At 40.1% G+C, this 15,899-nt stretch overlaps 1 protein-coding gene across 5 annotated transcripts in view; it reads right to left on the bottom strand.

The window, feature by feature from the left end:
* Positions 1–279: 279 nt before the first annotated feature.
* The window catches only part of DLG5 (discs large MAGUK scaffold protein 5), a 343,229-nt gene continuing 327,609 nt past the window's right edge, over positions 280–15,899 (bottom strand). For 4 of the 5 annotated variants that reach the window (XM_075349073.1, XM_075349078.1, XM_075349074.1 and 1 more), the window contains 2 exons: positions 13,960–14,069; positions 281–3,133 (listed from right to left, as the gene is read on the bottom strand). In XM_075349073.1, the coding sequence (XP_075205188.1) occupies positions 3,030–3,133; positions 13,960–14,069 (214 nt within the window). In that variant the 3' untranslated portion in view covers positions 281–3,029. Of the gene's footprint in view, positions 3,134–13,959; positions 14,070–15,899 lie in introns of all 5 variants that reach the window. The other variant, XM_075349077.1, reaches the window with a different exon arrangement.

Raw genomic sequence — 15,899 nt, 5'->3', positions numbered from 1 at the left:
ATGGGCGTTCTGCTCTGAGACTTCGTTATTATTGGTTATGCTTGATAAGGGTCTAGTTGTCCATAGCTACCAATCAGAGCTTAGCTTTCACATTACCTCAGCAGCTTAGTTCTGGAGTAGTAAAGAGGTGTGGCCTAGAGGTGTGGCCTGTGACTGAAAGGGCAGGTCTCTTGTGCACTGCTGAAGACAATCAGTAGCTGGGGGCGTGTCCTCTTGCCATCCAGGCTTCTGACGGAATGACAGGTTTAGCATTACATACTGAATATGCAATTTGTTTGTGAAATTTAATTTGAGAACAGTTCTGTCTTTGGGATTGGTTCAAGCTGATAAAGTGGCTCTCTGACTAAAGAAAGAAAAAGGTTGTGCATCCCTGCATTTTAGAAAATATTTGCTTAAAAAAAAAAAACAAAAAAAAAAAACAAAACACCTTTACCCTCTTGCCAATTAAAGAGCATCATTATAAGTGTATGTATTTAAAATCTTTCTCTCCCAACACATACGATTTTGCATATCTACCTTAAATCTGACACTTTGGTTTTGTATAAACATATTGATTTATTCATAAATTACCAAATTCCATACTCCTGAAATAATTTTTTTCAGGTCCCTTTTATGTGAGAAATACAAAATTGTAGGCTACCAACATATGGTTATTGAACCCAAGGTGCTGAATGTATTCAGAGTCTAAACATCATGAAACGGGTAAAATATATTTTCTAAAGCGCCTGCTCTTAAGTGGAATGCCACATATTTGAAGAAAGTCTGTTGATGATTTCAGCATTCCATGGCACCCAATGATGACAATGTGTTTTCTTCAGAGCTTGGAGATTATTAGGCTTAGGCAATGTGCGCACACTGCGTCTTTTTTGACGCTGCGTTTTTGTGCGTTTTTGGTCGCTAAAAACGCACCTGCGTCGAAAAAACGCATAAAAAATGCATGCGTTTTTGCCGCGATTTGGTGCGTTTTTGGCTGCGTTTTGCTGCGTTTTTGATCTCTGCGTTTTGCTGCGTTTTTCAAATGCATTGCATGGGCGGAAAACGCAGAAAAACGCAGGAAAGAACTGACATGTTCATTTTTTTTTTTAACTAAAAAACGCAGGTAAAAAAACCAGATGTGTGCGGACAGCAAAAATGAAAACTCATAGACTTTGCTGGGGAAGCAAAGTCCTGCAGTTTTGAGGCCAAAAACGCACCCGAAAAACACGCAAAAACGCCGCGAAAAACGCACTGTGCGCACATAGCCTTAGGCTCACATTTCATTCAATGTAGGTTTACACACAGTATTTTTCTTCTGATAATCCAACAGATAACCACAGGTCATAAACATAGCAAGAAAAGGTATGGATAAAACTATCATTGTTTGGAAAAAAAATAAAGAAATATGATGATCATGATGATCGGGCCCCATTTTAAAATGTATCCCCCAGTTATAAATCAAAAATCATATGCAGCAAAACTTATAAATAGCTGTTGCAGTGTAGATTATTAGCAGAGTCCTTTTCCTGAGTTCTAGCAGCACAGACCCCTGCGATGGACACTCCTACAATTGACAGTAAAGCTTTCCAAGGCAGTTCAAAATGACAATGTATTTTAATCTGTAGCCAGAAGGAAGTTTCTGCTGCAAAGCGTCTATTGATCACAATAGTAGTTGGCCAATAAAGCTTCTTTCTTGTTATAGATACCTTTATAGATACCTAGATCAGTTCTAGCAGCAGACGGAGATGTGTGCATCTATAGTGCACAATTAGAAATGAGGGTTGATAGGAACGCTCTTTTTCCAATAATCAGTCAGTGTAAACAAGCTACAAAACACTAATAACATACTCAACAGAACAGTCTCCTGTGTATACAAGAACTTGGCTGCTGATAAAAATGGCCACGTATGCTGATCGTTCTGTGGATATATTACATGTGGTGTAGCTGTCTAAACAGACTACTAAGCTGATTGGCAGTTGTTTAGTGCTGCAAGTTAGGGGGAGTAAATCAAACTTAACTGTACTAATGAACTACACAGCAAAATGAAAGCTTATAGGACGTGCTATCACATGACTTTTTTAAATTTATAGTTGAGGTACAATTTAAGGGACAACAGAATTTTAGTACAATGGGAATGATCTTTATGAAAAGGAAGAACATGGCGATAACGGAATGTTTAGCTGATCCGAGTTACCAGCCTTGCGTGTAACTCCACATATCACCAAAGAAATGTATTGCATACACTGCCAAAAGGCATGGATGATAGATTGCACTAGCTTCACAATATCTGTACACATAAATTGTAAAGTGTTCTTCGGTGGAAATTTAGAATACACTCTGATTTAGTTATCAAAGATTTAACTGGCATGTGTCAAGTTTTCCAAAATTCAAAGTGCAGTTACTTGTAGTGTCACATAAACTGGTCTAAAGGAACAATTCCGGAGCGTACTATGGTGCCCCTAATTCAAGTATCAGCAGAAGCATATCATTGCTAGTCACCTGTAGCAGTAAAGGGTTGGTAAGACTGTTTATACTACAGGACCTAAGCAAAAGTTCAGATAGTATAATGATGAGAAACCGTTCTATCTTGAAAAGCCCAGTCGAGTACCTATGATTAGTGTGTTATGAAGATGCCTGGTTGATCTCTATTAACCGAGCCTGTGAAAATGTTCACCACCTTTGGCCAACTCATTAGTCATTGTTAATGGCATTCAACATTTATTCTGGTTTTCATGTACTGGACTGGTTCTTCTCTTCTATGGTCCTGTAGAGTTTGTCTGACTGTGTATTCTGTTTCTGTTTTTCAATGCTGCTGTCCTTTTGGATCATCTTGTACAATGCAAAGCAAGATGATCATAACCATTCCTCCACTGGTTTCATTATCTAATCTGCCATTAACTGATGTTCTGATGATTTGATGACCCAATGGCAAAATGACTGCATGAACAATGGTTTTCATCTCAAATTTTAGTGACCATTAGGTTGCAGATAGGTACACAGACTGGTCATTGTCCTTTACTTGACAGTGATATGAAGGTGCAGAAGGGATAAATTCACAAGGCACCAGCTGGGATCCACAGGGCTTTGTTCTGTTCTTGATCCACAATTGCCAGAATCTGAGTACAAATGTTGAATAGTGCACCCCCTTGAATTACAGCTAAAATGAGAGAAAAAGATAACATTTCAATTTACAGCATATCCATCAAAAACACACAAAAAAGTCATAGAATCCCTGCCATTCTTTTTATTTATTTTCTATAAGCCACTTGCGTTGTGGTATAAATACGAGTAATAATTGTACCTTTATTTTACAGGTCATTATGATTTTGGTAATGCGCTGTATATCATGTCCCCGAGAGCTATTATTGTACAGGTTGAAAGTATTCTGATGCCATGCAACCGCTGTATTTAACTCCTTCATGACCGGCCGATTTTGCGGTTTCCGCTTTTGTTTTTTTTGGGGGGGGTTTGCCATTCTTCCGAGAGACAAACTTTTTTTTATTTTTCAGTCAATATGGTCATGTGAGGGCTCGTTTTTGCGGAACTAGCTGTACTTTTAAATGAAACCATGAATTTTACCATATAGTGTACTGGAGAATGGCAAAAAAACTCCAAATGCGAAGAAATTGCAAAAGAAGTGAATTTGCACTATTGTTTTTGAGATATTTTATTCACAGTGTTCACTATATGGTAAAACCGATGTATCACTGTGATGCCTCAGGTCGGTGGGAGATCGTAGACAGCAAACATGAATAGGTTTACTTTTATCTAAGGGGTTAAAGTGGCGTATGTTTTGCGCCATTTTCTGCGACCTGTAGAGTTTTCATTTTTTAGGATCTATGGCTCAGTGACGGCTTATGTTTTGCGTCTCGAGCCGACGTTTTTAACGATATTATTTTTGTGCAGATGCTACTTTTCAATCGCCTGTTATTGCATTTTGCATAAAATTTGTGGCGACCAAAAAAAATAATTTCGGCATTTGGAATTTTTTTTGCTGCTACACCGTTTATTGATCAGATTAATTGATTTTATATTTTCAAAGATCAAGAGTTTTTGAATGCGGAGATACAAAATGTGTGTATATTTTTAACCCTTTAATTCTCAATGGGGCGAATGGGGGGTGATTTGAACTTTTATGTTTATTTTTTTTTAATTTTTCAAAACCTTTTTTAAACTTTTTTTTTTAATAATTTACGAGTTCCCTTAGGGGGTTATAACGATCAGCTGTCTGATCGCTCATTCATTTCTCCCGATCAGATCAGCACCACTCAGACCGGTAGAAATGATAATTTCTTGTAAATAGCAGCACTCGGCTGTTTCTTACAGGATCTGAGTCATGTGAGCACAGGAGTCATCACATCACAACCACCGGATCCACGTGATCATGTCACGCGACGTCCGGTATTGGCCTGTAACATTCTAGCGTGATTGCTATTATAATGGTGCTGTCACATATTGACAGCGCCATTTAAGGGGTTAAAAGGCATGGGCGGATAGAGATTCCACTCGTGCCTAGCAGATACACGTCATTTGTACAAAGCAGCTGAGATGTGTGTCGATCTCCCCCGGCTGCCGACAGCAGCTGGGGGAGATTAACACTATGATCGTTATGACATAATTTTACTGCCCGCGGTCGATAAGGGCTTAAGAGGGGCATTCCCATCTCCAAGGTCCTATCCCAGTATGCAGCAGGTGTAATAATAATAATTGCAAATATGTAGTATAGTTTTACTGATAAGCTATGTCCCTTACCTTATGTGCAGGGCATTGCAGTACCTTAGGGATCCATGGTTACATCTATGAGCAACTAACTGTCACTATATGAGCAATCGCAAACATGGATACCTAAGTTGTGATGCACTTCATATGAAGTAAGAGGCATGGCAAATCAAGAGAGCTATTTCTAATTGGAGATATCTGCAAATATTATAATTACACCTACTACATATTGAGATGGGACTTTTGAAATGAGAATAACCCTTTAAGGCCCGACTACAGGGAGGCAATTACCTTTATTTCTTCCGGTAGTCTCTGGGGTAGAGACATAGAGGCATAACAAATGACTTAAGTCATTTGATGACATTTTAATGATTTGGAATTCGTCACCTAGCATTAGCTACCATGAAAACCCTATAACATTCTGTAACAGCTTCCCAATCATTGCTGTCCATGAAGTGACATGGAAAAGGTGTATAATTTTAAAAAATAAGTTATTTTCATGGAGATGTGTTATAAGACTTATGTTTAATACCACTGACGTCTCAGTGATTGGCTACAGCTGTCTATGTTGATTGAAATATAATAGCAGAAGGCCAGGACACAAAGACAAGTAAGGAAGTTGGAAAACAGCTGAGTAGATTTATCTATTAAATAGTACAGTACTTAGATTGTTTGGGGGCTTTTTTTTTTTTCTTTTTTTTTAAAACCATCCTAAGTTTCTTTTTGAAAATCTACCAATCTAGGAAGGTAAAGGCCCCGTTACATGCAGCGACGTATCTAACGATATATCGCCGGGGTCACGGATTCCGTGACACACATCCGGCATAGTTAGCGCCGTCGTTGCGTGTGACACCAACGAACGACTGTTAATGATGGAAAATACTCACCTTATCGTCCATCGTTGACACATCGTTCATATTCAATCATTGATTGTGGAGGACGCAGGTTGTTCATCGTTCCCGAGGCACCACACATCGCTATGTATGACACCTCGAGAACGACGAACTACAGCTTACCTGCGTCCACCGGCAATGCGTAAGGAAGGAGGTGGGCGGGATGTTACGTCCCGCTCATCTCCGCCCCTTCGCTTCAATTGGGCGGCCGCTGAGTGACGTTGCTGTGACGCCGAATGTCCCTCCCTCTTCAGGAAGAGGATGTTCGCCGCCCACAGCGAGGTCGTTTGGAAGGTAAGTACGTGTGACGGGGGTTACCGACTTTGTGCGACACGGGCAACAAATTGCCCGTAACGCACAAACGATGGGGGCAGATGAGATCGCACATGCGATCGCACGATAAATCGACGCATGTAACGGGGCTTTAGCCCATCAGGTTTGTAAGATTTCACTATCTGGACCACACCGTGAGAAGAAGACAGGACAGAAGCCTGGAACGGCTATGTCAATTTGAACAGGAGAAAAGGCATTAAAACTGATTCTATTTTTCAAATTATTAATAGAGCAAGAAGCAATGTAATACCAGGCCCAGGGCTTATTTGCTGCCTCTTTGGTTGTGTTTAAAGGCACTCTGTTAGCAGGATTCTGCAATGTAATCTGAAGACAGCATGCTGCAAGAGTTAAAACAGAGATTTCAGTCCTGCGTCTCCTATTGCAAAGTCTGTTTTGTTTACCTGCAATGTTAGTTCAAGACTCTTTGCTTTATCATTAGTGGGTCTGAGGAGGTGTGAGCTGTAGTCCGACTCCACCTCCTTATGTGATTAACAGCTTCTGTCTATGGAAATGTACACGGAAAGCCTAGTGTTGGTGGGGGGAAGCTCTCCCAGCACTGCTACATGCAAAATCTAAAATCTTGGCTTGTGTAACAAATGGCTGCACCCAGTAATCTAAGTTATATATTGTTGAACTCAGGGCCTCTTTGCCTACATCATGCTGTTCTCAGATGAGATAGCAAATACTTGCTAACAGATTCCCTTTAAGACAGACTCCCATCTAACAATATAATTATGTAACTACATAAGCAAGGATGGTTGACCTTAGGGAGATCAACATCCAACACCGCGGAGACACCATCACGTGTTTCTCAACGCAGTGATTCTAGAGCAATGCCCCCTGGGAAATACTCAAAACAAAAAAGCCTGCGGAGACACCATCACGTTTCTCAACGCTGGCAGGTAACTAGCCAGGTCTTTCACCAGGAAGGAAAAACCACGGGAAGGGCAGTCTCCAGTCAAGGAGCATTGCCTAGTAGAAGACTACATAAGCAAGGATTGTTGACCTTAGGGAGATCAACATCCAACACCGCGGAGACACCGTCACGTGTTTCTAGTCTTATACTAGGCAATGCTCCCACTAGCCAGTTTCCTAGTCCACACTGATGAGGGGCAAATACCCCGAAACAGCTGTCTGTGGATGGATACCATGTTTGGCATAGGTGGTCTCCTTGACTGGAGACTGCCCTTCCCGTGGTTGTTCCTTCCTGGTGAAAGACCTGGCTAGTTGAGAAACATGTGATGGAGTCTCCGCAGGCTTTTTTGTTTTGAATATAATTATCTAAAAAGTATGAATGGTATTGTTAAAAAGCTTTGAGTCAAAAACACTTATCAAAGCTTTAGAAATAGGAAGGTTTACACATATTGATTCAAAACTGGTCACTTTATAGAGTGGGGCCCTATTGTCAAAGGAGACCCCCGACCTAGGGCTTGAGCTACAAATATTGTTAGGACTCGAACCTAACAATTCCTGTATACTATAGTCAACAGAAATTCCCCTTCAGCTGTCAGAACAGTTTCTTGCTTATTCAGATACCAGTGCCTGTGTTGTTCACGATTGGCTCCACTCTGTGATCTCCTAATTGAACACCCGATTTAAGCCTGTTCTTGCACTTCCTTCCTTGAGAGATCATTGAGCTCTGAGCCTCTAATCTAGCTTTCTTATGCTACCTGCTGCTCCTCCAAACCATACTGCTGTTCCCATATACTGACCACTTGCTATCCACTGACCATGCTACCTGCCTGTTCTACCCATAGTGGTTGTAATAATATACTCCAATCAAGACCAAACAAATATCTTCATATCTCACCAATAGAGGATGCCAGATTTAGAGGCAAAATCTGCACTCCCCAAGGTGGATAGGATGTGATGAACTTCTGAAAATTCTTCTTTAGCAATGGAAAGTCTGGACATTTGAGGAACCTGGGTTAAAGTTTTGGTTAAACCATAGCCTAGATAATGAAAGATGCGGAATGGTCAATTGACTGCTGTATTTGACCCAGTCCTAGATATCCAGAGAATATTGCATTAATATATGTAGAGGACAGGGACAATGACCTGGTGGAATCCACAGGAGGGAGTCTACTAGAAGAGGGGAGAAATTGGAGATATCTAGAAAGACACCGAAGTGCATGTCAAACTTGTCATGAAAGGACAGTTGAGCTATAGTATAATCAAGTCATATTTGTATTTTATTATATTTGGAACACCTAATTGCCATGCTATCTTTGCATAAATTTGGTGTCTGGGTGATATGTGGTCTTGTAGAATGTCAAATAAATGCAAATATTTATTTCTCTAGGATTTTCAAAATATAGGAATGGATATTGACTGCCAAAAATGTAAATAGACATAGAATTTTCTACAGAAGGTTAATTAAAATAGCCACAATTCAACTCCCAGAGATCGAAGCATCCTTCCTTGTGTTTTAAGGAAAATAGAGTTCTCCAATCATAGGTGGAATATAAAGGGGGATCCGGACACCAAGGTACTCCAGGCAAGATGTAGACCAAATAAATTGAAAACTGCCTTCCAAGCCCAAAGGGGATAGGATAATGTTCAATAATAAACCTGAGACTGTCTCGAGTGGTACTGGGTTAGATTGGGTAAAGTCATAGAAAAACAAGCGAGGGGTAAAAGAATATCATCAGAAAACATACATTGATGGGTATAACCACCTGTTTGATTCCTCTAATGCTCAAATCAACCACTGAGGGCCATAGTAGCCTCCTACCTGTATCTTAAACCTTTCAGTGATGTAACCAGCAAACTGCTGCATGAGAGTGATAAAATGGAGAAATTCAGCCCACAAACTTTAGTTTGAATCCCTGGAAAGGGCATCAACGGCTTTTGCAATGTCAAAATAAAGGAAATAGAATGGTCTTTATGTAATTTTGCCATATTGTCCTAAATACACTGCCCTTTTCACACTGTCACTAGCTTGGCGCTTGACGATAAAACACAACTGATCTTTATGGGTCAGTTGATATAAGGTGTTTAATGAAATTGCTAAGATTTCAGCAAGGAATTTAGTTTGTTAGTATCAAAATTGTTTTTATTAGGTTTAGGAATAACAACTAGTTTAGCTGATTTAAATAAGAAGATTTGAGACCCCTAATCTCATGTTAAACAAGTTGGCCAAGTGGTGAGCCAAGATAGCTGGGTACTATATGTAATGTGAAGTTCAAAAACATCTATGTTTTGAAAGACTTAAAAGCCCAAAATGACTAACAATGGGAAAATGTCTTGTTCCATTAGTGAGTTATGTTCATATTTGGAAGCTAAAGAGTATCTAGGTAGTTTGCTATATTAGCAAAAAGGCTATTAGACTAGTAAACTCACAGTAAATAGACTGAAAGAGGTCTACTATATTTTTAGGATTAGCTATAAAAATACAGTCAGGGCAAGGGCATCCAATATTGCTGGGCGTTTCCATTTGCCCTCATATCTGTGAAAGATGGTCACACTGCTGTACTGTGCTCTATCCGGGATCTCTAGGCCTTCTGCTCTGACCTGGAAATCTTGCTTCCTTCACTACTGGATTGGAAGTTAGAGTTGCCATCCAACCCACCCTGTCCGATATGGCAACAGGTGGACTCCAGGGGGGGATGTCTCCCTCCTCTCGGTCTAAGGGAATAACGAATTCGACCTGAGACAAATATTTCCTAGACACTGGAGCCCTTTGAGTGCAATTCTGGTTTGGAGATATTGCTTTCTCGGAGACAGTGGGGAATGTGATTCATGCTCTCCCCTATTCACCGCAGAGACTCTAGATAGTCTTTTTTTTCCTATATAGTAGCTGTTCATATTTTTGCTATTAGCATAACTTGTTTATTATTCCTCATAATATTTGCATTTGTTTGCTACTAGGGCGGTGGGAACTGACTACTCCCCCTTCTCTTTGTTATTTTGAATTTGGTCCGTGGCATTGGCAGCAGAGGCGGAGTGCCTAGTGCTGCCAACCCCCTCCTAGGGTTAGAGATACTCTGGTCCTCCTACAGAAGAGTTAGCTAAGGAGGTCAGGGGAAAGATCTTGTTAAGATAAGTTTTTCTTCTTTGACCCTGACCGGGGAGGGTGGTGCTGGAGGCGAGAGTCCTTGCCTAAGGCCCCGCACCTCTTCGGTAATTCTTGAGATGTGTAAATGTTATGCTCGGTGTGTTATGTCATTGTCTTTTCCTATAACTTATGTGTCTACCCTTGAAATAGTGAGAACATCTTCCGTACCCCCATTGAGTTCCATGCAGGCCCGCCACTGGCCCTTGGGCAACTTCGAGACGGTAATTCCTTGGTAATCTAGTTACTCCCTATCCAGATGAACAACCAAATCACGCATATATGGGTAAATGGGAGGATTTCCTGGGTGAGACTTCCCTTATGTGTGTGGAGACGGATCTGGGATAGTGCCTCAAAAACATCCATGTACTATGTCCACAAGGAAACTCAGTACAAGCTACTCATGTATTGGTATCACACCCCATCGTTATTACACAAACTAAATCCAGCTATACCTGATAACTGTTGGAGATGTGGGGTTACAGGTGGGGATGTCCCACATCTATTCTGGGTATGTCTCAATGTCTAGTGCTTTTGGAGTTTGGTACAATCCCTTATTTATAAAACAACGGATCTTCAGATACCCCTGGATCCTAAGTTCTATCTATTAAATATTCCACCTGTTCAGTTGGGTAGGAAAGTGAAACGGTTACTGTTACACATAACCTCAGCGGCCAGGTGTTTAATTGCACGTAGCTGGAGGTTGGCTCATCCACCCTCACTCAACGATCTCCATTCTCGGATCCAAGAAGTGAGGAGAATGGAGTATATATCAGCAATGTCAAATAACATGATAGATCACTTTGAGAGAATTTGGTCCCTTTGGGATATTTACTGGGCCAATAGAGAATAGTGGGTTTGTATGGTCTTTACGGAAATCCTATATACTCACCTGTACTTTCTGTACCCCTTTGCCCCTTGTTTTCTTGTCTCATATTTTAATGTGTGTCTTGTTATAGTCCTTGTCTTTCTTATATTAATCGATAATAAGATGTGTTCCCTGATATATGGCTTTTTGTTATAGCCCACATACTTTTGGAGCATATTCATGTTATTTTTCTTTGTATGCTTTGGAAAAATGTAATAAAATTTCAGTTATAAAAAAAAAAAAAAAAAAAAAAAAAAAGATACAGCCAGGGCATCATAATTTAACTACAGGGGATTAACGAGGCGCTGCTGATAAGTCTTTGGCTTTGTGATTTTTTTTTGTTTCTATGGTAATGAATATTATATCACATGAAAGTCTTATGTGTCTACTATATGTTTTCAAAATTTTTTGTTTGTTACTTATGGCAACAGTGCTCTACGCACGGGGGAAAACAACATGGCAGAGTCTAATGTGATATTCACAGCAACTGAGAGCAGAGGAGTGATTTAATCTTGTTTCTGCAAGGAAAGTCCACAAAGGATATTCATGGGATAGGTCGCAGACATTGGGAGATTAATGCCCTTCATATTCCACAGTTAAGAACTGGGTTGCCAAATTTAAAACGGGCCACTTCAGCATCAATGATGAGAAACGGCCTGGAGGACAGAGAGTGGTTATTGTTCCGTAGATTGTCGATACTGTGCACAACCTCATACTGGAGAATCGAAAAATTTCAGCTAAAGCAATAGCAGATATCATGGGGATTTCCCGTGAACGTGTTTGTGTCATTATCCATGAACATTTGGACACGAGGAATGTATCTGCAAAGTGGGTCCCCAAATGTTTGACAACAGATCAGAGAAGCATGCGAGTGAAAACTTTCTGGTCCATTTGTCAGCATTTCCGGACTGATCAGATCTTTTTGGATCGACTAGTCACGATGGATGAAACCTGGATTTATTTGTATGACCCTGAAAACAAGGAGCAGTCAAAAGAGTGGAGGCACAGTGGTTCTTCTCGTCCAAGGAAGTTCAGGGTACAAAAATCAGCCACTAAGGTGATGGCGTCTGTGTTCTGGGATAAGGAGAGAGTGCTGCTAGTGGACTACTTTCAAAAATGTTCCACCATCAATGCAAGGTATTACATTGAACTTTTGGACCAAGCAAAGGCAGTTCTGAAAGCCAAAAGGCACGGCAAGCTGTCCAAAGGAATCTTGTTCCTGCAAGACAACGCCTCCGCTCACACTGCACAAGCGACCACGGCAAAACTGGCAGAGCTGGTTGAACACCCACTTTATTCACCATATCTAGCTCCCTCTGACTATCATCTGTTTCCAAACCTGAAGAAACACCTCAAGGGTACCAAATTTCACACCATTTCTGATGCCATGGCTGCTAAAGATGCCTGACTTGAGACACAACCAAGATCCTTCTTTTTGCTAGGCTATCAGAACTTGGAATACTGATGTAAGAAGTTTGTTGACATCAGTGGAGAGTATGTGGAAAAAATGCAAAGTGTCATCATCCTATCTCGTTTCTTTCTGGATAAAGCCAAAGACTTTTCAGCAGCCCCTCATACAAGTATGGACTTTGGTGTTTGCACACTAGGAAAAATCCTGTCTTATTGTCTAAAAGGGGCTTTACACGCAACGACATCGCTAACGAAATGTCGTTGGGGTCACGGAATTCGTGGCGCACATCCGGCCTTGTTAGCGACGTCGTTGCGTGTGAAACGCACGAACGACCGTTAACGATCAAAATTACTTACCTAATCGTTGACACGTCGTTCTAATCCCAAATATCGTTGCAGGTTGTTCGTCATTCCTGCGGCAGCACACATCGCTGTGTGTGACACCGCAGGAACGAGGAACTACATCGTACCTGCGGCCGCCGGCAATGAAGAAGGAAGGAAGTGGGCGGGATGTTACGACCGCTCATCTCCGCCGCTCCGCTTCTACTGGGCGGCCGCTTAGTGACGCCTCTGTGACGCCGCACGAACTGCCCCCTTAGAAAGAAGGCGGTTTGCCGGCCACAGCAACGTCGCTAGGCAGGTAAGTACGTGTGACGGGTGTTAGCGATTTGCCCGTGACGCACAACCGACGGGGGCGGGTGCTTTCACCAGCAACATCACTAGCAATGTCGCTGTGTTTCAAGCCCACTTAACACATAATAATCTGACCTATTTCTCTTAACCTTCTTGATACTTTACAAGTATAATGTTTATACCAAACATATAGTTCTAACTTCATCTTCACTGTTGAAAATGTAAATTTATTGAAGTCTATTGGGTCTCTTTTCCAGGTCTCCTTTAAAGCCTTCAATTTTGTTTTTAAGTGTTACATTTTTTTTTTTTTTTAACTTCTTTGTGATGCAAGGAGATGCGAATAAGATCACCTCGCAAAAGTAACTTAATGACTCTCCCATGACTAGAAAAGTCTGAGGAAGAAATTAAATAAAAATGATTGGAATGCAACTTGTTCCAGTGTAAAAGAGTTTGAAGAATTGAAAGTAGAATGATTCAAGAGCCAATTATATAGTAGTTTGCTGAAGATTAGTGAGTGACAAATAAGAACAAATGAACTATGATCAGACTCTAAAGACCCACAGCAAAAGATGATCTTTACTGAGATTGGGGGTCAAAGACTTGATCAATCCTGCGGAAAGAGTGATGTGTACGAGAGTATAAGGAAAAGTCTTTGGGATAGGGATTGCACTCCATCCAGAAATGTACTGGGTCAAAGTCCCACAAAGGGATCTGTAGCTTGTGGAGGAGGCTGAGAAGAGAGAGAGTCGAACTTATCTAAAGAGTGCTGAAGAACTAAGTGGGAGTCCCCCACCGTAAATGGAGGGCATTTAATTGCTTGTATAACATTATGCAAAATTTGAAAAAAAGTTGAGGTTAAAGTGTTTTTAGATTTGAAGTCATACTTAATTATGTCTGCATGAGCCAAAGCTAAATCCTCATCATAAGTATCTGTCATTCATATTGAACACAAGTGAGTGACTATATACATTGTACCAACACTTATGGCTGTAAAAAAAAAAAAAAAAAAAAAGGGTGTAAATGGATGCCACGAATTTGGGCATGCACTCTTGGTAGGTTTTTTGGTAACTTACCTGTAAAATACTTGCTGTATTCTTGTTCTATTTTCTGCGCAGATTCAAACTGCTCTTTGGAATTCTTCTGTGTTACCTTATCCCGTAGAAAGATTGGATCCTTTTGTTCCCTGCATATAGACAAAGTCTTGTGAAAATTTCTGGACATTTCATCTGTAGATTTTGACTTAATACATATTGACATCGATATTTTATAAAGAAGATGTAACTGAACTAAACTCAATCACCATATGACTTTGAAATCATTTGTAAAGCAGACAATTTAGATAGTCCATAGATTTATGTGTAAGAAGCCCATGTCAAGTTTTTTCATGTAAAAAAAAAAAAAAAGAAAAAAACCTCATGACAAAACATCTTCTGTAATGCTAAAAAGGAGACCTCTAGTGGAAACAGAATTTTCTATCACTGCACCTGTTAACGGACTGCCTATCATGCCCTTATTTTAAAAAGTAAATCTTTAAAACAAGGGGAGTCTTGATTCAATATAAAGGATAGGGTATGCAATACAGGGTAATATTGTGGTACCGTGTTAGTATTTCAATTGATTTTTCTGGCTATGTCCCAAGAATGACAAAAGTATTTTAGGAGTGATACCTTTATAGGCTAACCATAAAAATTATATTAGCAAGCAAAGGATAGGGTAGAAATCAATGCTTTCTACTGAATGTGTTCCACCACTCTATGTGTGTGCTCCTGTCTGGTGAGCTGCACAACTCTCAGTGGAGGCGGGAGGGGGTGGTTTGAGTGATCAGTGGGGTCTCACGACCCTGAAACCCACTGATTTACTTGAAATGATAAGGCCAATAAATCATAAAAGGACATGTAAAAAATGTAAGAAAGGTTTATTTACTCTAAGTATATAATAATCACTTTTTGTAAACTTCATTCTCCTGTCTGCGTTTACTCAGACAGCATATCAAATTTATTTATCAGCACAGTATTACAATGGCAGATCCAGCCAATACAATAGTTCCCTGATCAAGGGACAGTGTAATGATGCTCTCCTCTAGATTCTTCTACATAGTACTGCATGCGTTAAACTATATTTAAAAAAAATAAAATCAGCCACTGTGTCTAGCTTGATTCAGAAAATACCTATCCATTGGGCTAAGTGTGGTATTTAGAGAAAGAAGTGGCAGGAAAATGAAAAGGTAAATGACAGATACATAAGATTTTATGGAACACATGGGAACTTCAGTATCGGAAGGCGCATCACTTTAAATCACAGACATATGGTTTACTTTCCCAAAATATGAAGGATCTTCAGACTCAGATGTCGAGGGGATACAAAGAGTATAATAGCTCAAAAGAAGGAACACAGCAGACTCACAATTATGAGATTAGGTTATTTATGTTCTCACATAGACATCTTTTCGTTTTACTAATACAGACTGACATTACCCTATTTCAACAGGCTTACGAATTAGCAGGTATTGATAAGCAGTTGTTAGTGGCCTGGACTCATTAATACAGGCTACTCAATGACAGAATTGTATTTCTTCTTCAGGTCTATTGTTTAAATAACACAACATATAGTTAATTTTGCAGGCAGAATCAATCTTAGTAGTAGCGATAGCTAGCAGAGAGCCTAAACCCGGCAAATAAATTCCTTCAGCTAGGTGTAAACAACAAAAAAACCTTTCCCATCAAACACCTGTGTCTTATTTTTATTTAGATATAAGTAGTACATAACTAAATACATATTTCTGCTACAGCACAAGTTAAAGGGACTGTATCGCGTTTTTTTATTTTTGTATTAAAAATTGTGATTATGAAATCAAGTATTTTTAATACAAAATGAATCGCAGCTTATTTAGTTTATATTTAATTCTAATTTTACTGGAGGCACTGGGGGCCATGCTGGATTTGCTGTGTGTGAAACGACAGTTACTCCTTTATGGCAGCCCCTGTGCATAGAGAACAGTGGTCGTGATCCGACC

The sequence above is a fragment of the Anomaloglossus baeobatrachus genome, chromosome 5, assembly GCF_048569485.1.
Source record: "Anomaloglossus baeobatrachus isolate aAnoBae1 chromosome 5, aAnoBae1.hap1, whole genome shotgun sequence".
Taxonomy (NCBI): Eukaryota; Metazoa; Chordata; class Amphibia; order Anura; family Aromobatidae; genus Anomaloglossus; species Anomaloglossus baeobatrachus.
The sequence above is the reverse complement of the archived record's forward strand: the minus strand, read 5'-3'. Positions and strand labels throughout refer to the sequence as shown.